The sequence below is a fragment of the Piliocolobus tephrosceles genome, chromosome 4 (assembly GCF_002776525.5).
Source record: "Piliocolobus tephrosceles isolate RC106 chromosome 4, ASM277652v3, whole genome shotgun sequence".
Classification (NCBI taxonomy): domain Eukaryota; kingdom Metazoa; phylum Chordata; class Mammalia; order Primates; family Cercopithecidae; genus Piliocolobus; species Piliocolobus tephrosceles.
This window is the reverse complement of record NC_045437.1, coordinates 173,361,689-173,383,953: the sequence shown is the minus strand read 5'-3', so window position 1 is coordinate 173,383,953 and position 22,265 is coordinate 173,361,689. Positions and strand designations below refer to the sequence as shown.

The window sequence follows — 22,265 nt, the reverse complement described above, 5'->3', positions numbered from 1 at the left end:
CTCACCACTTCCCCTCAAGCAAAATGTACCAGTGTCTGAAATTAGAGGTGCTTTTCTGACACTTTCACTTGCTGAATGACTTTTTGTTGAAAGAGCTTTTCTTCAGGCAGTAAAACCTAGGCGCTGGGGTCCAGGAGCATCTGATTTGGCTTCTGCCAAATTACAAGGCTGAACAATGAGACTAGTTTTTTGTGTTTATCTGACATGGCCCTTGAGGAAAACATTCAGGTCCAAGATGTCATCTCTGATCCCATGAAACACCTAGCCTGGTAGCTGCATCAGGACAGCCACTGCGTTGGAAAAACAGTCTAAAAGCACTGCAGAAACCTTTAACCTTGTAAAAATCAAGCAAGCAAGCAAACACAATAAAAAATCAGGGTTGTCTGAGGCAGTTTTTGTGTCTGAGCAGGGACATCCCTGGGGCCCCAGATAAAATACTGGCTACACCTGTTCAGCCTCTTTCACCTCTTCAGCAGCCCAGAACAAAGCTGACTGCAGCAAAAGCCAGGAGACCAAGTATCAGGTTGCACTGCGGGGACTGTATGCTTCAAGCCTGTATAATCCAAGCTTCTTTCCAACCCCTTGCCTTGGCCCAGATGAGGGCATCTAGGAAGCCCAGCTAGTGAAGGGTGGGTGTGTATGAAGGGCTTCCTATGAGAATGGATGACTGAGAAAGATGGGGATGCTATCTAGATAGGTGAGCAGGATCAAGTCTTTCTAGCTAGTATTACTCTACTGATCTGAATGAATGGGGGAAAGAGACCATGAATTTATTTTCAGAATAGCTGCTCTACCACTAGTTTTGGAGCATGAGCAAATCCTTTCACTCAGCAGACCTCAGCTTCCCCCAGGATTTTTGTTGTTGTTGTTCTTTTTTTTTTTTTTGAGGTGGAGTCTTGCTGTGTCACCAGGCTACAGTACAGTGGCACGATCTCAGCTCACTGCAACTTCCGCCTGCAGGGTTCAAGCAGTTCCCCTATTCTCCCCTGAGTAACCGGGACGACAGGCACACACTACCACGCCTGGCTAATTTTTTGCATTTTAGTAGATGCGGGGTTTCACCATGTTGGCCAGGATGATCTCAATCTCCTGACCTCGTGATCCACCCACCTCAACCTTGCAAAGCTTCCCCCATTTTTAAAATGAAAGGGTCATGCTAGATGTTGGTCGTTCTGTCGGTTCTAGATAAGACATTTGGGTATAACTGGGCAGAGCTAACCAGCCAATTACATACCATGGAAGTTCTTTCTGGCAAAAAGGGACGATCACAGAGCTGAGTCTGTCCTAAAGAATCTGACCTTGGATGTGGGGTTTTCACTTGTGTTGCTCTTACACACTTGACATGCCATCTGGCAAACTGCCCAGCTGACCTGCCGTCCCTCTCTGGGCCAATCCACTTCCCACATAATGGCCAAGTAGCTTTCCCAAGCACAAGTGTCTGTTGTTTTATTTACTCCAAAGCAGGGGAGCACTCCCGCTTCAGCTAAAATCCTAGCATATGGGAACCAGGTCCCTCCTGGCCTGTCTCCAACCCCCCTTTCCTGGACTTGGCCTGCCAAGCTCTCTCACAGACCCCGCACAAGGCCTGCTGAAACTTTTGCTTCCCAAAGAGCACACTTGGTGCCTTTGCAAAGGATGTCCCCTCTACCTGGGCTAGTTGTTCAGAGAACTCGTTCTTTAAGAACCAGCACAAATACTGTGACCCTAACGTCTAGGGAGCTTCATCAGAACTGTGTTCTTACCTCCAAATGGCAACTACAAAGGCCATGTCAGTCTCTTTGCAAATGAGGAGGTAGGAACTACATTCTAGTTAACTTTGTGCCTAACAGAGCCAGGCGCTGTGGATGTCATTCAAGAAACACAATTGGAGGTGGCAACGGAAAGGTTACTGGGTCACTATAGGTCTGAACTGAGGCCTCAACCTGCAGCTTCCCACACTCAACTGACTTAAAACATCAAAAAAAAAAGTCAGAGGGTCAAAAGTAAAATACTGTAGCTGAAGACTTATTAAAATAATTGTTTTCAAAACACCCCAGAGGAAAACCTGATCTAGGCATTTCATAATGCTCTTTTGCAAAAGAAGAATCAAGCGCTGTGTCCCAATATACCTCCCACTGTGTCTACTGGGTTACAAAAGATAAATGCTAACAAGGAGTAAAATCCAGCCCCCTCCACCTTATTAATATGTAAAAAGACTGAAGTCACATCTGTGCAAAGATCTATTTTTAGTGGACCCTACATACTCAAATCCTAGCCTTGATCTCTTAAACTATCAAGCCTACCATAAATGTTTGATGATGAACAAGCCCATAAAAAGAAAATGCATAAAATGAATAGAAGGAGCCAATGCGTGCTCTGCCTTTTAATTACCGGTGGCTTCTGCGAAAATCCTGCTCCAGGCCGGGTTTGAGCAGAGAAACCGTCAATAATTTGTGTGGGGGTGGCTGGGTGTGGACACTACAAACAAATACATCAAACTCTATAGTTATGTACGCTTTGGAAGCCAGATAGAAATGGAGGGAAGGGTAGAATCATACCCACAAAGGGTGGGGAGAGCAGCTTAAAAAGGAAAAATTAAGAGATAAATAAAAGCATTCAGGACACAAAAAATAATGTAGAACAGTCAGGTTTTATTACTTTTAAGTAATAAAGAGCCTTTTCCTTGCTTTTTTCCTTTTTTCCCTTTCTTTCTTTCTTTTTTTTTTCCTTTTTTACAACATACATTAAGTCGTGAATCAGATGTTAGGGGATGTGGAGATGGAAGGAAAATTGGTGACATCACAATATTTTTACAACTTTACAACAAATACAAATCTGAATTTGTTGCATCTACCAGTGTCTAGCAAGGGTGGAAAGCAAAGGCACACTCGGGTTTATGGACCCTCCCCCAACACACAGTGGGGAAAACAAAGGGGAAGAAATACTTAAATGCAGAAGACCAGCTCAATACATGTGGGTATTTTAGGGTTAACACCAGAAGTGATGGGTTGTGGGGGCGTAGGAATGTGGATATAAGTTTTGACACAGGTCTCCTTAACAGTTGAGGCAGTGAGGCCCACAAATACCGGACAAGACAGCCGCTCACGTCAGTGATGGGTGCTGCACAGCCAGTACTCTCAGGAGTCAAGCATGGAAAAGAAGGGGGCAGGGGGGATACAGACCCATCACCTTCCTAATTTCTGCATTTCTAGAGAAAATTCAAGGAAGAAAACAATATTTCAATTTCTAGAAAATACTTCAGGGTTTCAGGGGATTCCATTACAAAAGCCAAAAAAAAAAAAAAAAAAAAAAAAAGTGAAAACCACCACCACCACCACCTACCCCTAAACAACAGCAAAACTGCAATGGACTTTCGGGACAAAGGGCTCTCACCCTCAGCTAAGTACTTAGGTCTGAAGGCAACCACACTGATTATGGAGACTCCACTTTTTCACTCAAAACTGTCATTGTCAGTCTTTTTTTGAATTCTTTTTAAAGACAAAACTAAACCCAGAAGATCCAACTGGAAATAAAAACAGACAAAGAGACCACCAAATATACTGTATGACTGTTTAAAACAACAACACTGCTCATGGTTTACAGTATGTGGACAGTTCCTTTGTTCATGATAGAGTAAACAAAAAGTCCCTTTTGTGTTGAGCAAATGAAAACCAAGGGGAGAAAAACACACATCACCTCCCATCCCCTAAAAACAATAATAACAAAATAAAAAATAAAATAAAAAATCCTTTGCCCCAGTCAACGATTTTGCAGCATCCATTGTGGTCAGCCTTGTACTTGGAGTTACTCATTAATCACAGCAGGGACCAGCCTGCCTGCATCTATTTCCATGTCATTTCTTTGTGTGCACTGCATGTGTGTGCTGTGCACACGGCTTGGGGACTCCTCCCAGGTGTCTGCCCAACCACACACAGCCTGCTCTCTAGCCAGCGGACACAGCAGAGAAGAGGAATGGGACGTTAGTCCCTTTTCTGCTAGCAAATCCTTATTTGCTAATCACCATATTGAATAATCTAAGGGAAGCAGGGAGCTCTCGAGGATGAAAGGGGATTTGCCACCCACAACACTGGGGTCCATTTGGCAGCACAGCCAAAGGTGGTTCGAGTTGGCACAACTAGAAGGCAGTGTGAATTGGAGGGTGTGGTGCTGCCCAGGGTTCTCAGGCTGCGGCATGACAACTATCAGCACTGCATTCTTCCATCTGCTTGACTCCAGTCTTTCAGAGGGCTGAGGGCGTGGGGGGGGGTGGGTGCGGGGAAGGGAGGGTTAAATAAATATCTGCACTTATTTCAAAAGGGGGAAAAGTTGATCATAACGACAGTTTACACGTGTACACAACTCAAGGTGTAAGGCACAAATTTACATGTGGAAAACAGGCTATTCACAGATGTAACCCCACGAAGAACCCGTGTGATCAAATCATTAATTTATGCAAGGTAGCAGCCAGCATATTAATTAGTTCACACCGTTTGTGGATTTTGTTTGCTGTCTCACATGCAACGTGAAATGAGATGGCATATTGCAAGCTGGTGCCTTCACAGAAAGTCGGAACCATGGACAAAACCATGTTGGCACCAATAGGATATGATGTGCCATTCTAAAAGCTTCTCTCTTGATTGCTTTAGAAATTAGGATCTGGAAGGACTTTGACATGAATTAATTTTTTTGCACGTTTATAGGCCAGAGACATGACCAGCAAATGAACTGATAGATTTAAATAAATATTCCTCTCCTAACTTTTGCCTTTAGCTACAGACCAGACAGTCCAAACACAAAGCTCAGAATTCCAGCTCCAACTTATTTACTCAGTGAATTTATTGTAAAAATAAAGAAACTCAATTATTCCAGTTAATGGTTTTCACGTTAAATAGTTTAACTTTCAGTGGGTTTCGGAAGAGCTGTTCATAGGATGATATCTGGAAGAGTCCTTTCCTTAAGGAAAAACAGGGTGAACAATAAATAAAGAGTTACTTGCGTTAACGGTCACGTTATTTCATTAAAAGAGAGGAGGAGCAGAAATCTACGACATAGTTGCCCAACATGGCATTTATCTGCTGTAACAGAAAGCTGTAACACTGGCGGGCATTTCACAGTATTTGCGCATAGTAAACTTCTGCCATTGTTAAAGTCTGAGTTAGAATTATCAATGAATTCTTTTTTTTGTCTTTTTAAATTTTCATGATTTTAAAAAATGTATTTGTGTTTTGCAGGTTGGAACGCAAACCCAGTGTGGCCACGTCCCGTAAGTTACGGACAAAATGTTTCAGTTTCTGTTCACCTCTGTGCGTATGTGTGTGTTGTGTGCATGTGTGTGTGGGGGGGGGGGATGGGGTAAGTATGTGCTTTTGGCTCATGTTTGTGATGATAACTGAAGTCTTTTGTGGGACCGACCTATTGTAGGGTGTGGGGGAAGAGTGAAGGAAGAGAATGGAGGTGAGTCCCCGCCGTTGCAAACCTTCACCAAACCACGCGGCCCAATTTTCGTGCGTACCCCTGTGTCCCAGAGAGGAGGACCCAGCGTCCTCGGCTCGTCCTCGGCTCTGCCGCGGGCCATCTTGGTCTGGTGGGTACTCGAGGCAGTTGAGAACCTTGCTGAGCTGGGCGGGCACCTCGCCTTGCCTGCTGGTTCGACACCTGACCCCCTCCCCCGGGATTATGTACACGCATCATTGGGCTTCATGGATGTGGAAAGGGGAGCAAAGGAAGGTTTGGGGGGTACGTCCGGCTTTAGCGAGGGCGTGCGCTTCAGCCCCGACCTCGTCAGTGAGTTGCAGGCGTTGAGGCTGGGCTGCTTGGAGACAGTCACGGCCTGGCCAGATGGCTGCGAGCTGTGCGCCTGGATGGAGTCCACCCTCTGCGGGGCGGGCGGCGGGTTGTCTCCCCTGCCAAAGCTCTGGTTTCTGGAGAGGTGAGAGGAATTGGAGGAGTTCGTATTGTTTCTTTTGAGAGTGGTGGCCTGGTGGCTTCTCGTGAGCGAGTTCGTGGGGTAGCTCCTCTTATAGTCAACCCCGTAGGAAGAGGAGTGGTGCATTTCCAGCCGCTTGCTCAGACCGGTCTGAGACAGGGAGGCTCCCGGGGGGCCCAGGGAGGCCTCCCGCTGTGGAACTTTGGGGGGCAGGCCGTCCAGGTTCTCCACGAGGTTCATCCCATGGTTGGGACTCTTGCTGCTGAGATGGTCCTTGATGGTCTTGTACTCCAAGGTGGCTGCCTGGTCCTCCAGCGCCATCTGGGCCACCTCGCTCATTGTGGGTTGGTCCACATACTCGTGCTGGTAGCCCTGCTGCGTGACGGGAAGGACCACCACGCTGGGGATGTGGCTGGGGGAGGCACGCAGGGGCAGGTCCGTGGGAATCACAGGGGAGCCCATGGGGGGCAAGTCCTTCGTGCAGGCGTTGATGAGGTTCTGGTTCCTCTCCCACTCGCGGCTGCCGCGGCTGGGCTTGCGCTTCTGCTGCAGCGTCGGCGTGGACTCGGGGGTGGGGAGGGCGGTCAGGTCCAGGTGGTGCTGGTCCGCTTTAATGAGCATCTTGGCCGTGGTGCCCGGAGTGGCGAGCTTGCCGTTGTGCATGAGTGGCGTGAGGATGGCCTCCGGCTTCGGGTCTTTGGATTGAGTGTCCCCAAAGAGGCCGCTGAGCTTGGTGACGCTGCTCATGGAGCCCCGGCGCGAGTGGGTGAGCTCCTTCTCCTTGCGCTGCACCACGGCCACGTCTTTGCGCCGGTGATCACAGACGCAGTAGACCGTGATGCCCGAGAACACGGCTCCCATGACGAAAGCCAGGATGACTGCAATGGCCAAGAGGGTGACGGGAACCAGCTGGTCGTGGCCTTTGAGGTAACTTTCCCGAATCACTCCTGCAATAGACATCGCATATGGCGTCAAGAAGTGAAAGCACACCCCGAGGCTTGTTTTTGTTTAGCATTCACCTGGTTAATTAATAACAGTAATAAGTGACAAGAGCGCCTCTGCACAACTTGTCTTCCAAGCTCAGCTCGCCAAACATTAACTAATTAACCCTCCCCAACCCCCTCGCGTGCAGTATGTAAACGGACTCCATTTGTAGCCTTCTTTGTTGTCTAAAAAAGTGCTGTTCAGGCGGGCTGCCCTGGCTCATGCCTGTAATCCCAGCACTTTGGGAGGCCAAGGCAGGTGGATCACGAGGTCAGGAGATCAAGACCAGCCTGGCCAAGATGGTGAAACCCCCGTCTCTACTAAAAATACAAAAAATAAAAATAAAAATAAAAAAATAAAAAAAGTAGCCAGGCGTGGTGGCAGGGGCTTGTAATCCCAGGTACTCTGGAGGCTGAGGGTAGAGAATTGCTTGAACCTGGGAGGCAGAGGTTGCAGTGAGCAGAGATCAGACCACTGCACTCCAGCCTGGGCGACAGAGCGAGACTCCGTTTCAAAAAAAAAAGGAAGGAAGGAAGGAAGGAAGGAAGGAAGGAAGGAAGGAAGGACAGAAAGAAGGAGAGAAGGAAGGAAAAGTGCTGTTCTCTCTCTCCAGTACCTGCACTTTCTACTCTGCTTCACTCCGTGGAATATGGGAGATTTTGGCTTTCAAAAGTTATTTATCTTTCTTTCCCTCTTTATGGCTTTTTAATCTTCCCCTCCTAGAATTGGGATAACCAAGTTATCCTGAGTCTGGAGGAAGACGCAACAATTGTATGCATGTTAAACGAACAAATCACACAACACTAGGCTTCGAGTTGGGATGTTTTCTGATGACCCCCTTGTGGCCACCCGAGCCTCTGTCTGGGGAAAAGTATGTTTGCCTTTCAAGCAACTAGAGGAAAGACAGTGTGTATCATTTTTATTTACACTGAGAGAATAAAGCTAAAGTTCACAGACTACAAATGTTTGTGCTGATTTTGCATCACCTCTCAAAAAAAAAAAAAAAAAAAACCGTGCAAACTCAATTTCAGGTGAATATGCTGAGTATTTGAATGGAGCTCTCTCATTGGAACTGAAAGAAGATTTAGAAATCAGACCGTTTGGGGCCCTATAGTGGGTTTAAGTGTTAGGTCCCATTATTGCACCTAGAGTTTGCTGTCACAGTGAGATTTTTCAGCAAAGCTAATCTCTTCAATTTAATAAAAATTACGTGACTACACCCGTCCATAATCTTACACTACATTAACCAGGATTCAGCGTTTCTGAAGGAAGGTGCTTTCGCTATTCCTGCTTAATCAGCCACCCAGCTGAGCGACTCTAATCAAATGCAAACACTGAAGCTTTTATTTTTTAATGCCAAGTGAGAATACACATCACAATTGTCAGATCTTAAGTGCTTGATGGAGTCGCTCAAAAATAAAATCTCAAATACCTCAATTCCTGCCTCTGGAGAGTGAAAGAACACGAATACATTAGAGGCACTGCATGGGCTGAGGAAATGTAAACATTGTTCCTATTATGGAAATGATAGCAAGACAGAAAATGTACCTTCTCTGGTCTCGGGAGACACATTTTTCATCTACTAAATCAACTCTTTCTGGAATATGTTTAATGTATTTTACTGGCAGGTATCAGTGGCACAGAATTAGAATGAAAGGAAATAAAAATCTCTACCCCTTCCCAAACCCACAACACGCAACCCTTAAACTTCTACTGAAATGTTGTCTTTGTCACAGCTGAGACCTTGAAGCTTTGTCATGGGGGTTTTTCTGCTAAAATATTTTGATTTCTGAAGTGATGGTTTTAAAACCCAGAAACCAGGCCGGGTGCAGTGGCTCAAGCCTGTAATCCCAGCACTTTGGGAGGCTGAGACGGGTGGATCACGAGGTCAGGAGATCGAGACCATCCTGGCTAACACGGTGAAACCCCGTCTCTACTAAAAAATACAAAAAACTAGCCGGGCGAGGTGGCGGGCGCCTGTAGTCCCAGCTACTCGGGAGGCTGAGGCAGGAGAATGGCGTAAACCCAGGAGGCGGAGCTTGCAGTGAGCTGAGATCCGGCCACTGCACTCCAGCGTGGGTGACAGAGCAAGACTCTGTCTCAAAAAAAAACCCAGAAACCTTAGCCTGAAAAGTACATTCTCTTTTTCTTTCCTTCCTAAGGGTCCTCCTCCCTTCAGTTGTGACATCACAGTTGGTTGCTGTAGAAATGATTGTCCTGTGACAAAGGATTGTGACTTAAGTAGAAGCAGCAAATATCTCTTAAGAAATAAAGATTCTGTGATTCAACAAATACCCTCAGTAATAAAAGGCAGTCGAGGCAATTCACCATAAGGAAAGAGTGTGCAAGACGGTAAGATATCAAATAATTTCCAAATGTGATGCTTTTCAAATATTTCCAGATTTATCTCCATCAGCTTTTAAGGGGTAGAAACTGAGAGGCAAAAAACAGCCGGAAAATTTGGCTGTAACTCACACCTTTTATGTGTGAAGCTCCCCAAACAGCGGGGTGTCCTGCATTCAAATATATTTTCATACCTATTCACCAAGTTAGTGTGCTAATGAAAATTTTCTTTCTTTCTTAAATTTGCATTTCCTTATTATGCTAAAATAGCAACTGATTTTTCTTCAATTTTGATTATGTATGGGGTTCTACTGAGCATCATTTTTAACCCCCTACATATAATTGCACACAAATGTACACCTGTGGATAAAATGGGTTTTAATTTCCCTCATTGACTTGGTGATGTCAGTGGGAGTTTAACACAGGCTAGACCCCAGTGATGGGGTAGGGGTGTATTACGTATGTTTTTCATGGCAATGAGTATTTCATGAAACCCTTCCAGGCAACCAAATTTAGGGGGACTGGATATTCCCAATAAATGTGTATTACAATAGGAAGCTATTTATAATTGACTTTGGCATTCTATTATTTAAATTGCCCTCTCAGTTTAAAAGGAACGTGGAAAGAGTAAAGCTAGAGCAATTCATTGGTTTCACTGGGAGAATTGCAAATTTTTCACATGTATCCATTGCTTCTTAGCCTTACTTGTAGCTCCCAAATATCATTCTTCTTTCATGTCTGAAGGTCCTTGGCTATTTTGGACTCATGAAAGCTACTTATTCTTTCACTGGGAAGAACTCTTTTTTAGTGGATGATATTTGAGTTCAGGTTTTTGGTTGTTAACAAGTTAAGTAGGATCTGACCTTTCAGGAAAATGGTATCTCAGACAGATTTTTTTCCCCTGTCTCATTTTGTTATATAAAGAGTGGCCTTAAAAACATTTTTACATCTCTTCATCTATCCATGGGGAGGCACAGGGCTTTCCTCATCTGCTTGTGTAAATTCAGAAACGTCCAAAGATAGAAACAGATCAGAGAGTAAGTTGAAAGTGCAGTTGAAGAAGATAAGGTAAACGTTATTTTTGGAAATGACTTTCAAACTTAAAGCTTTCTGCTTGTATCATGAAAAAGGCCAAAGAAGCCTTCACAGAAATGATCAAGTCAACTTTGTGGCATAGCCATTGTGAAGGCTTGGAAACAGCAGACTTGTCAGTGGTGGTGATATAAGCAGCTAGAGAAGATCTCAGTGGGCTTGGAATTGCAGGCTCCCACTTACTGGCTGAGCGACCTTTTGGCAAGTGGTTTAACATCTCTGGGCCTCAGTTTTTTAATCTGTAGCATGAGGTGAACACACCTAATCTTACTGCCTTACTGGCTTGTTACAAGAATCAAAGGAAATAAAACATAGGAAAGAGCTTAAATGCTGTAGTTTGCTGGATAAATCTAAAGCTCAAAAGCAGCCACAAAGGAGGAGTGGAGGGTTAGTGGCTCGCAGAGGGCTTCCAAGTGATAGTTGCAGCTGCTCCATTGGATTCCATTTGCTATTGGTCTCCCACTGGAGAGGAGTAGACCTGTGCTTCCAGGTCTAAACTTCCTGCCTTCTAAATGCAGGCAAAAAGGTGATACGAGATTTCGAAGCAATGTAAGGGAACACATACTGTTTCAGGATGCCTATAGTTACTGAATTTTGAAATAATTAAAACAACAAAAGTGGAAAATGTTGGCAATTATAGTTGGATTCTCAGTGGAGTACCAATCCTGGGCAAGTACCACATTTTTTCTGCATTTATAACCCTTGCCATCCACAGAGTTCTTAGTTGGGTAACTCAATACATGATTGCTGAATAAATGGCCTTTCAATACATTGTAGAGCTATTTTTAAATGAACTTTTAAACTTAGTGGGTCATCTTTAGAGTGACTACCCCCTTGCTTTTGAAGTCATGGAAATAAATTCTATCCAATCATATAAAAGAACTTTAATAGTAACATCTATCAGACAAATAAAAATAAATCTATAAAGGTGCTCAGTAATTTGCTGAAAACAATAAGAAGAGAAACTATTTCAAAAATGAAATTAGTTCTGGGAAAAATCCAAGAGTCAATGACGATAAATGGGTTATTTGCAACAACTGAGTGCTCCAGTGGAACTGAATAATTAGAGGAAAAAAAAATGCATCCCTGCAAAGGGCAAAGGGCAAAGGGCAACAGGCTAGAGCTGAGTATCCTCTGCTTCAGATGTTGCATGGAAGCCCTGGGCAAGTGAAGGGCCCTTGGAGGGTGGTAGACTCCCCTCCTCAGGTTTCCTCCCACTGCAGAGAGAACAATCAGAGTTGGCTTCTCTACCCTAGGGTCTTGAAATTCTTTCCTCTTCCAACCCCTGCATCCTCTTCTGCTCTCACCAATTGAAAATGGGGCATTAGTAATGAAAACAGTATTTGAAAAATCCTTTGCATTGATTCATTAACCACCAGCTATTTCTCACCAGTCATAAGGTACTAAATGGTTATTCTTTCCACCTTCCTATCGCAGGAAGTAAGGCACACCCTGGCTTAGAAATTTCTCTGAAATCATGTCTTAAATTGGCAGAACTGAGAAAGAATAGAATCTCCACTGTTTTTTGTTTTTTGTTTTTTTTTCTTTTCCTGAGGTGAGAGTTTTCAGATGCTGGAGGGAGGCCTCAGAGAGGCAATTTGAAGTTCTTTAGAGTCCAAAGCAATGAAAAGATTATGAAGGACCCTGCCCCCAGGCCCTGCAACATGTGATTCAAAATAAGAACAATTATAAACTGTAAACCAAGAGGAAGCCCAGTACAATTCTGACTTTTCCTATGATGACCATGTTAATAAATTTTGAAATATCAAACACTACATTCCTTATTTGAAAAAATGTTTTCTAGTAGCCCTGCTCACGGATACTATTCTGTGCAAAGGGAACCTAGCACCAGGCTCTGAGACACTTTGCTTTAGAAATGATGTTTTCCCCTAACTTAGGGTTGGGTTGTGTCTTTAGTATCACTCTCCTAGTATAACAAGGTTTTGGCTCCGAGCATCTTTGTGGCTGCCTTCAGCAAACGTTTACCAAGCACTGCACTAGGTGTCGGGGAAGGACAACGATGAATGAGGCATAAACCAGCAGGGAAGAAGGCAAGTGCTTGCTCACAACTCCATCCAGAGTGTGGCTATGTCATGAGATCTATCACTTCTGCTTCAACAGTGGCCAAAAGCTTTACATTGGAGATGGCATTTGAGCTAAGCCTTAAAGATGCATAGGATTTTAGCTGGAGTGGAGAGAGCAACAAGAACTGAGGCTTGGAGGGAAGGAAAGGGAAGGCCGTGGTAATAGCAAATAGTCTAACTCCCTTCTAGTCTCTTAGGCTATTGGCATGAGCCACCCTTCCATACTCTAGCTTGGTTCATGGCTCTCATACAGGCTGTTCCCTCTGCCTGGAATATCCCTCCTCACTTTCCCACTCATCAGACCCTATCTTTAGGGCTCAGCTTAAATGGGGAAGCCTTCTCGGGCTCCTTAGGCCAGGTAAGTTCTTCCTTCTACAAGTGTCCTCAGAGCTCTGCATTTCCTTTATCCTAAAATCATCACTAGTATGATAGTTGTTTTTCTCACCTGGACTGCTAAAACTCATCACTGAATCTTCAGGCAGAAAGGTGCTCAGTAAATATCTTTTAAATAAATAGTAAAGGAATGCATACATGAATGAGCACTTGTAGAGAAAATATAAGGGCAAGAGCTAGAAACATCATTTGGAAGGCTGTGGACAGCCTTGAATGATTAAAAGAGAGGTTTAGAAGATCTGCCACTCATAGAAAGAAAGTTCTTGGTTAATTTATCTGCAGTTTCTCTTGCCTGAGAAAGCTAACTTTCAGCTTGCTCTGTTCCACATTGAATCCATTATCGAAAAACTCTTGGCTTCAAAGAGTCAGTATCATTGCATCAAAAGCACAGCTAGTCTACCTGCATTTATTATTACTGTTTTCAAAATTAAAGCTTTCAATCTACTTATCCCCTGTACCTTACACAAACAGCTGGGAGATGTTATCTGTCCTATCAAAATGTGAAGCAAAACAGACAAGCAAAAATACATAAAACCAATCACACCTATGAAGCTAAATACAAAGGAGGAGCTCTACTCACTCCCACCCCAATTACCACCCTAAGTGTGTAAGACCCAGGCAGCCAGCAACCTAACTCGAAATGGTTAAGGGTGCACTTTCCCCTCTCACTGGACGGCCTGTTTCTGAGCTGCTGTGATATGATGGATGTGTCTGTCTCCATAGTGAAGTGATTAATAGGCATCTGTGTAAAGCGGACCCGGTGACCACAAAGACAACAAAGCCTCCCTGTGTCCTTTAGAGAAATATGCAAAGGCAAAAAGGAGGATGGACATTTCCTCCATCACTGAGCCAGAGAGGGTTTGTGTTGGGTCTGAGAGCTAAGAAAGATGGCAAAACACCAAGAAAAGCCCCGGAGTAGGATCCCCTAAAAATAGATTCTTGATTCTGCTTTATAGTAAGACAAGCCTACAATTTCCTTGAAATCCTCATAACAACTTGAGTGAATGGAATCTAACAGCCCAATTTTTCTTGTTTGCAAATCTTATTGCAACAAAATGCCAGGCTCACGGTCCTGCAAGACAGTATGAATGGATGAACTAATCACGAGCCAAGCATCACCCCGCTAACCACACAGGGCCCGCTGTAATCCCTATGAAGAAGAGAAGAAAACAAACAGGGGAAAAACCCTAACTGGAGACAATTGATTCTCAAAGCCACACCCCAGCCAATCGAGATGACCACACTGAAAGTGAAATGGGAACTCTCTGTGGTTATCCGGGCAGGAAGCAGCCTTCTTCTCGTCTTACGCCAAAATGTGAACCAGATGGCTTAGGAGTAAAGTGACATGCCAGCAGCCATGGAAATGGGCTTGGAGTTTATAACTCAGACTTTCCTGTTCCCTTAAGAGTGTGTGTGTGTGTGTGTGTGTGTTTCCTGGCAGGCTACAGATTAGGTACCAGGAGGCGCCATGGTCTTCAAGATATATAAAGTTAATGACTGACCATGCCAAAGTAGAGGTAGCTTCCTGGCCTCGCTATTTAATATCCTCAATTCAGAAGCTATTTTAAAACTCACATATTGAAATAATGCTTGGTGTGGTTGACTGTAGACGAACCCACTTCCACTGCCATCGCCTTTAAAAGTGATGCATTTTTTGTTGGGATGTCATCACAGGAATTGAATGAGCCTGGAATTCATTCGATTTCATGTTTTTAGAGAAGAAACAGCTTCATTTTTCCCTGTGTGCTGGGAACGCTCAGTTCACTGTTCCTCCACTGCTCTACTGCTTTAGAAATGGCATTGCCAACGGGAGTGCTACAGCCAGAGTACGCACTGATGTCTAGACTGAGAGTCATGATAAGATAATTTTTAAAAGCCATGCCCTGGAATGTTGGTTTGTGGTTTCATGTGTTAGAACTGTTACTGTCCCTGTAAAGGTAATGATTCTTTTATGTTGGCAAAGTTTTAGCGGAGTCTGCAAGGAGTATTTTCCTGCTTTTTGAAGTTTCCTTTCATCAGTTTTCTTAAATAAGACTAGAAACACAATGTCTAAGTGATTTCTAAAACCAGACAAAGCATTTCTATTTTCCAACTTCCCGGTCCCATCTTCTTCCTTTACTCTCTCATAGGGAGGGCATCAAAGCCACAAAATGGAGAAGTGGACCTCCTTAAAAAATTGTGAAATTTGGGCCAGTCTTTGCTTGGATTATTTGATTACTTGCTTTGATTTTTCTCTATAAACAAAGATAAAACAGATATGAAGAAACAGGTCTGGTTCAATACTGCTACATCTTCCAACTTGAATTTTCTAGAAATGTAGTTCTTGAGATCTAGTTAAAGATGAGACTGGGTGTTATTGGTTAAGAACATAAACTTTGAGCTCATAAAGACCTGAGTTTGCATGTTGGCTCTACAAATAGCTAACTGTGTGACTTTGGGCGTGTCACTCGGTCTCCAGGCCCCAGTAGTGTTGGCTATAAGATGAGCATTGTTGGAAGGATGAAATAGGTTGAATAAACGAACACAAAGCAGTTGGCATTGTGCAGAAAATATGTTAATGCTCAATTAATAATGTAAGGACAGTGTTTCTAGAATGTTTGACAAGTTGCCTGTCTTGTACAGGGTCCAAGATTAGACTATTTTAAGGCAACACTTTGGTAGGGTTCAACTGTGTTAGCCGAGAATGGAAAAATAAGGATTTAAAACTACAACAAAAGCTTGACTAGTGAACTTAAATAAGACAACCCATCAGCAATGTGGAAAATGTCCTGAATCAGTGCCACTCAGCATTAACATCACCTGGAACTAGTTAGAGACACAAAATCCTCAAGTCCTGCCCAAAGTTTCAGCACTAGAATCTCTGGGTTAGGCCCGGAAACCAGGCCTCCAGATGCTTCTTATGTTCCCTAAAGCTTGAGAAATGCTGTCCTGAAATGCCATCAATAATATTCCAGAAAACACATCTAAATGTTTAGCTTTAAAGTCCAACCTCAGACACCACTGAGGCAGTGTATAGCCAGACTTTCAAAATAATCTGTAAAATAAATAATAAATAAATGCACTAAGTTTTCCTTGGTGTTCAAAGTATGTTCTACGTCTTTAATAGGTCTCATTGGATAATTTCTTTACTGTGGCTATCATGCTCTGATCCAGAATATGAAATCGACCTTGTTTTATTGGAAAGACAATCAAATTCCTACCACTTTCCCTTGCTATCTGTCAAAAGCATGGCATATAGCACAGAATACTGTGCTGCTACTCCTGCAAAAGAATCAACCCAATTTGCTTGCACCAAAACGGCTGAAAAATGCTTGTGGTCTCTATTTGCTCTGGTATGAAAACATGGAGGGGAATTTCTGATACTCCTCATGTCTGTAACTGTGGCCATCAGATAGTGACTGGTACCACACAGCTCACATATGTCCTAGACTGGGTCAGCCCAGGCATAACTGGTTCTCAAGTGCAGAAGCAGCAGAATGCCTGATGGAGCCCACCATTGGATAGAGTGGCCTCCTTTAAAGGCCTGCATCTAATATCATCTCAAAACTCACTCCCTCATGTCAACTTACAGCTATTAGGCAACATTTGAGAATGGATTAGGGGATGCCAAAATCTTTATCTTCATCTCTGCATGACTAGACAAAAGAAAAGAAACTCACGAAGGTTCCTCTCCTTTATATTCCCGGGGTGAAGAGAGGGACTTGAGTTCATGTGTCATTCCCCAAAGTAAGGTCCTGATTTACAATAATAAAAGATGCCTAGCACAACAGTTCACTCAACATAGCTCTGTGCTTACTGATCTGCTGAGTTCAACTGAATCTGCAAATCCACAGAATTACATAAGACATTTTAAGTTACATTAAATTTCTGCTGTGTGCTTTTAAATCATGGAGTGCAAGACCCATCAGCACTTAGGGTATATTTATTACCTTAACAAATGTCAGATGATTGTGTCCAGTGCTATCTATTATTTATGAATAACAAGAGGCTGTAAGGCTGGAAATGACATGCTTTAATACGTCCAAAAGGTTAGGCATAATGCAGTTTGCTGCCCTATAAATTTCTCGACACCATTCTCCTTCCTAATAAAGCATTGTCAGTGGTTGACTATACCGAACTTCCATTATTTCTATACAGTTCATGACTGCCTCTGATTTCAGTAAAAAAAAAAAAAAAAGTAATTGCAGATATCTGTTTGAAAAGGAATGCATCCTTTTGAAAAATATGAAATTTGAAAATAATTGGAGTGGAAAAAATTTTATTACACCATTAAAAATGAATCTCTTTACAAAGAGAGTTGTCAGGCTACAGACTTATAAGAGCTTAAGAAATATTAATTAAGGGTGACAAACCTTCACATTGCCTGTAATTGGCTTTCTGACACCAATTAAGATCCCATCTACTGTGCACCCAGTATATTTTAATACATCCAACTGCATTTCAGTAGTTTACTTCAGGGCGTTTCCACAATTTAAAGTGCTAAGAGATTTACATATGGTGAGGTTCACATGGCTCCTTTCAGTCCCTCAGAGCAGCCCAGAGGCTTTGCAAGAGTTTATCTATTACTTGCATAACCTACATCTCCCTGGAACCAGCAAATGAACCCAGCTTTTTCATCCTGTGTCTTTCCAGGATAATGGTGTGCATGATGTAGTTAGTTTGAGCAAGCCCTACGTAGTTTGAGGCCATTCTCATGTATAATGTCAAGAAAAGAGAACCTATTCTCAGGAAATTACCTGATTTCCACTCTTTTGCCCTCTGTGGACTAGTTTGCCTATGGAGCAGTGAAGTTTGCGAAGTAAAACTTCTAACAAGCCTTTAAAAAAAAAAAAAACTTGATGAAATTAGGCTATCAGAAAGAAAGGTCTGAGACAAAGCGAATATTATTTTCCCACTTTTCCACATAATGCAAACTACAAATTGATTCTTCACAATTTTATTGTTAGGACAAAACAAAATCTAGACGAACACGGTGCCGTTGAACCAATTAAAGAGCAAATTTTTAACTACTCCAGATGTTCTGTTAATAAGATCACACTTAACCTAGTCCCCGTAGTCCTTGAAAGTTCCATTAAGCTGTCAGAAAACTTTGTCATTGTGTGTGTTTTTGTAGAAAAGATGGGAGAGAATGGGAAGAGACTGAGGGAAAAGGGTGGGGGTAAAGTGTCACGTCAAGTAGATGCAGCTTGAAAAAGTGGTGAGAGATTAAAGGTGAGAAGCACCTCTAGAAGGTGAATTGATTTTTTTAATACCCTAAGGTTTAAGTTGGCGTTTTAAAAGCAAAAGTTCAAGCCTCCATAATCAAATTTAAGTCCTTCATTTTTTGAGAAAATGAATGTTAGGTTAAAAAATAAAAGGTTAGTGGTATCCCTAGAAAAGAAAATTCAAATACTGGTGTGCAAATTCAGGCAGGCAGAGAGATGAAACAGCTTTCTACATGGCTGACATTTAACTTTTTTTTTCCTTCTACCCTTTCCACAATAATCTCATCAAGACCTCAGATAAATTCAGCAAGTTGTCAAAAGGATACAAAATTAATTAGATCAAATCTACATCTATGCCCACACTACTGAAAGAACAATTACAGCCTCCCACGTGGGCTTCTCGACTTTGGACCCTCTCCCCCTGCACACGTTCAAACATGGAAACCCACATCATCCATTTGAGAGCCCAGCACCTTACTTGCTCACAATATCATTTTCCTCAATCTCTCAAAGAAAAGCCGGAGACTACATGTAGATTCTTTTTCTCATAGGTGACCAAGAAATATTAATATAGTAAAAATAAACAGTGGCATCCTGGATTATATTATTAATTAAGCCACCATGCTCAGCTGAACCCTACTGTTTTAACTAAAGAGAGGAAGAAGCCCAAGTTTGGAGTTCAGCTTGCCTGGGGTTTTACCTAGGATAGAGCCAGATAGGCAAGAAGCATCTACCAGGAAAATGCCAGCGATGTGTAGTAACAGACACTTTAGATCCAAAATTGATGCAAAATTCCACTTCCCAAACTTATTGTGTACGTGTAATTAATAACCTAATATGATTAAATGACCGATTTATTATATATGTATCACCTATCAATCTCGCTATCTTTGTCTTTCCCCACTTCTACCCTCCTGTGGTCCTTTTCTTCCCACCGTCTACCTTCCTCTCCTCCACTGCCTGTTGCTAAAGCCAAAGCTCCTTGGTATGGCATTTCAGGTTCCAGGCTATGATTTCAATCTCGTTTGCCATTCCAGTCCTCCATATACTTCGGTCACCGCACACTCCTTGCCTCTTTATCATCACACTCTGTCATTTCACACTGTGGTGTCTTGGTCATGGACTGTATTCAGCTTGGAATGCCCTTCTTCTTGTGAAATCTAACTTTTCCTTCAAGACTTTGCAAGGTCTTTCCTGTGTACCCCACTTGGAATTAGTTGTGCCTCCCCTTAGACTCCCTTAGTACCCTCCCTCTCCCTCTTTCCTTGACTTCCCTTACTGTCAGACTTCACTCTGCCCCAGCATTTAGATCACCTTTGGGTATCCCTCACTAAACTGTAAGCTGTCTGAATGCCAGGTTTACGTGAAATTCAAATTAGTATCTTCTGTAACACTCAGCATAAGGTTTATATATAGCACATGTTTGTTCAATTTCTGGTGAATGCAGGAAAAAAGAAACAAAGGAAAGGTTGCTGTCTTGCCTTTCTTTGAGATGAGATTGTCACCATTATTAAACTATTATTTTTTAGTGCTTTCAGAATTCCAGTTCTTCCCCTCCAAAGCCATGAAAATGACAGATGAAAAAAAAAAAAAAAAAAAGGAGGGCAGCCATAAGCCATATAATTTAGGAAGGAAAAAGGAATACATATGGTTAACATAACAGTTGTTAAAACTTTGAGGTTAAGTAAAACATAAGAGAACAAATAGTTTTAACCATGCTCTTCTTTAAGAACAATTTGATTTCTGAGCCTTCCTTACTTGAAAGTGGCATTTGAAAGCCTGTTTTCAGTAATAATCTTTAAATTACTCTTTATCACATTTCAAACACATATATAATATTTCATAGTCATTCTCTGAACTTAAGTATGCTAAGAATATTTTTCGTGGAAAAAGATTTTTTCTTAAACATATCAGAATATGGGTTATTTTAGATTTCTATGAGTTAAAGGTCAAATGTAATATAGAAATCAGATCTTATATATTCACTGAGTAAGTAATTAGTAACATCTTCTATAGAATTATCAGGTAGTAAAGAGTATAAGTACTCTCAGTTAATTCGGATAAACAAAAATGTTTTAGTTAAAAGTATGTCCTATGCAATATTTGGGGTATACTTACACTAACAATTATTTAGTTTTGTTTCAATATAAAAAATATTATTCAGGTGTAACTGCAATTCAAATAAACTGAGCATCCTATATTTTGCCTAGCAACCCCTCTTCTTCTCCCAAGTAGTATGCTTTAAATGACTCCCACAAATATTCTTTAAACCCAGTCTAAACTTATAGCGATTAAAATTGTTAATCTCTTTTTTTTTTCGAGACGAAGTCTCCCTCCGTCACCCAGGCTGGAATGCTATGGCGCGATCTTGGCTGACTGCAACCTCCACCTCCCTGGTTCAAGTAATCCCCCTGCCTCAGCTTCCCAAGTAGTTGAGATTACAGGCAGTTTAGAGTAATAAAAATGATGGTAAATCTTTACTCTCTAAAAATTAAACTATTTAATCTCTAAAAATTTAGAGTAATAAAAATGACACTAAATCTTTATGGGGCAGGGATAGCACAATTTATAAATAAAAAAATACTGACGAACTAAACAAATATTAAGAATTGTATTATATTTTTCATAGTCAGCAGGAGTAATAGCTTATGTACCAAATTTCTTATGAACTTTGAAGCATACCTTTCCTCTAAGCTTCAAAATCAGAAATAAGTGATCTCTAATTCAAAAGAGTTTTTGGAACCATCACAATCAATTCACTATCTCTTCACGTTCCTTGCCTCTGACCATGCACGTTCTACCGGACTCAGTTAATTTTCCATTGTTGAGTGGAAGTGAAAACCCTTACCCTCCCATTATTAGTACTCCCCAAGACAAAGGCCCTTTTGCTGAAACCGCCTTGCTCTACTCTCACATTTAAAAATGACTGCAATAGGATCATTTTTACTAACAAAAGGAATGCAAATTAGTATGAGTTTTGTTTTTTCTTGAAATAAAGCTCAGGCTTAAAAAAAATAAAAGCCTGAGTTTGCCAACACTCCCACAAAAATTTTAAATATGACTCCTTTACCAAACATCCATCCCTTTCCTCATCTTCCCTGTCAAGTGATGTGTTATTGCTATAATATTGGTACTGAGGGAAAGAACTGAAGGAAAGGAGCTGAAAAACTGTTTCACAGTTCTATGTCCTTGATGTGTTCAGCCAAGTTGTCTTTACTTGTCTAATATATATTTTTAAAGTCTGTAGTGTGTGGTTTTGGCATTTCATAAAGAGAATGTTAGTCATAAAGGCCTTTTGGTGTGCTTTCGTGTCTACCTGTGCTCCATCTGTTTGGTGTTTGATATTTCTTGGGCAGGAACTATGTCTATCTCTAACATAGCCTCTTACTCCTTATTGGCATCCAAATTGCACCACAGAGCCAGTGATAAATTCTTCTTCGGACACCTCAGAAAATGTTTTTGTTACGGTAATATTACTGAAGAAATGGCAGAGAAAATTCAGCCCAAGTTTAAGAGTCAGGAAAAGAGGAGAAGCCTATTTTTCTTCCTTTATTACAGTCATCAGGAATAATTTTCTCTGTCCATAAAATCACTTACATATGACTTGATAGGAGCCAAAAAATTACCTTCTGTGTTGGGAGAACCAGGGTGCTTTAAAATCCCAAATCCATTAGATTTTAAGCATTGGAGAGTGTTAAAATGTAAGAGTAACCAGGGGGTAGGATCTATTATTAACTATACTCACCTAAAATGAGATTTCTCAGTCTGTTAATAAAGACAGCTGACACTGAAGGCTTGGAACTTAGAATAGGTAAAGTTTGAATGGGAGAAAAGAAGAAGGGTCAAGTGTAGGCTATTGCCAGACTGGGCAACACTGTGTAGCACAAGATTCCTTATGGATATCCGCAAAATAGATGAAAAGTGGAAAGGCTAAACATCAACTTTCCATAGATCACAATTTGAGTAATAACTAGCGGCAGACCACACTAGGGTGCTTGCTGCTGGTGTGGAGAAAAAACTTGCCAGATGTTTAACAAGCCTAGAGTGGCTAATTTCTTATTACTCTAAATCCATGTTACTTTAAATTCCTATTTCATGAAACTTTCCACCCCCAAACACAAAGTTCAGTAGGTAGCAAATAAATCAGAAGGGCACTGGATTGTATAATTAGAACACTTGGAGTGACGCATGAATTCACTTGGTTTTGCAATACCCAGCCAAGACAGGGTATAGTGGTCATCAAATCTCATTCTTCCAAAT

General features: G+C 42.0%; 1 protein-coding gene and 1 pseudogene across 2 annotated transcripts in view; both read right to left on the bottom strand.

Moving 5' to 3' along the window:
* Nucleotides 1-3,361: 3,361 nt before the first annotated feature.
* On the bottom strand, nt 3,362-4,173 carry LOC111530293 (annotated as a pseudogene).
* Nucleotides 4,174-5,165: 992 nt separating this feature from the next.
* Nucleotides 5,166-22,265, bottom strand: part of SEMA6A (semaphorin 6A) — a 131,069-nt gene continuing 113,969 nt past the window's right edge. For both annotated transcript variants that reach the window (XM_023197455.2, XM_023197450.2), the window contains one exon: nt 5,166-6,852. In XM_023197455.2, the coding sequence (XP_023053223.2) occupies nt 5,654-6,852 (1,199 nt within the window). In that variant the 3' untranslated portion in view covers nt 5,166-5,653. The remainder of the gene's footprint in view (nt 6,853-22,265) is intronic.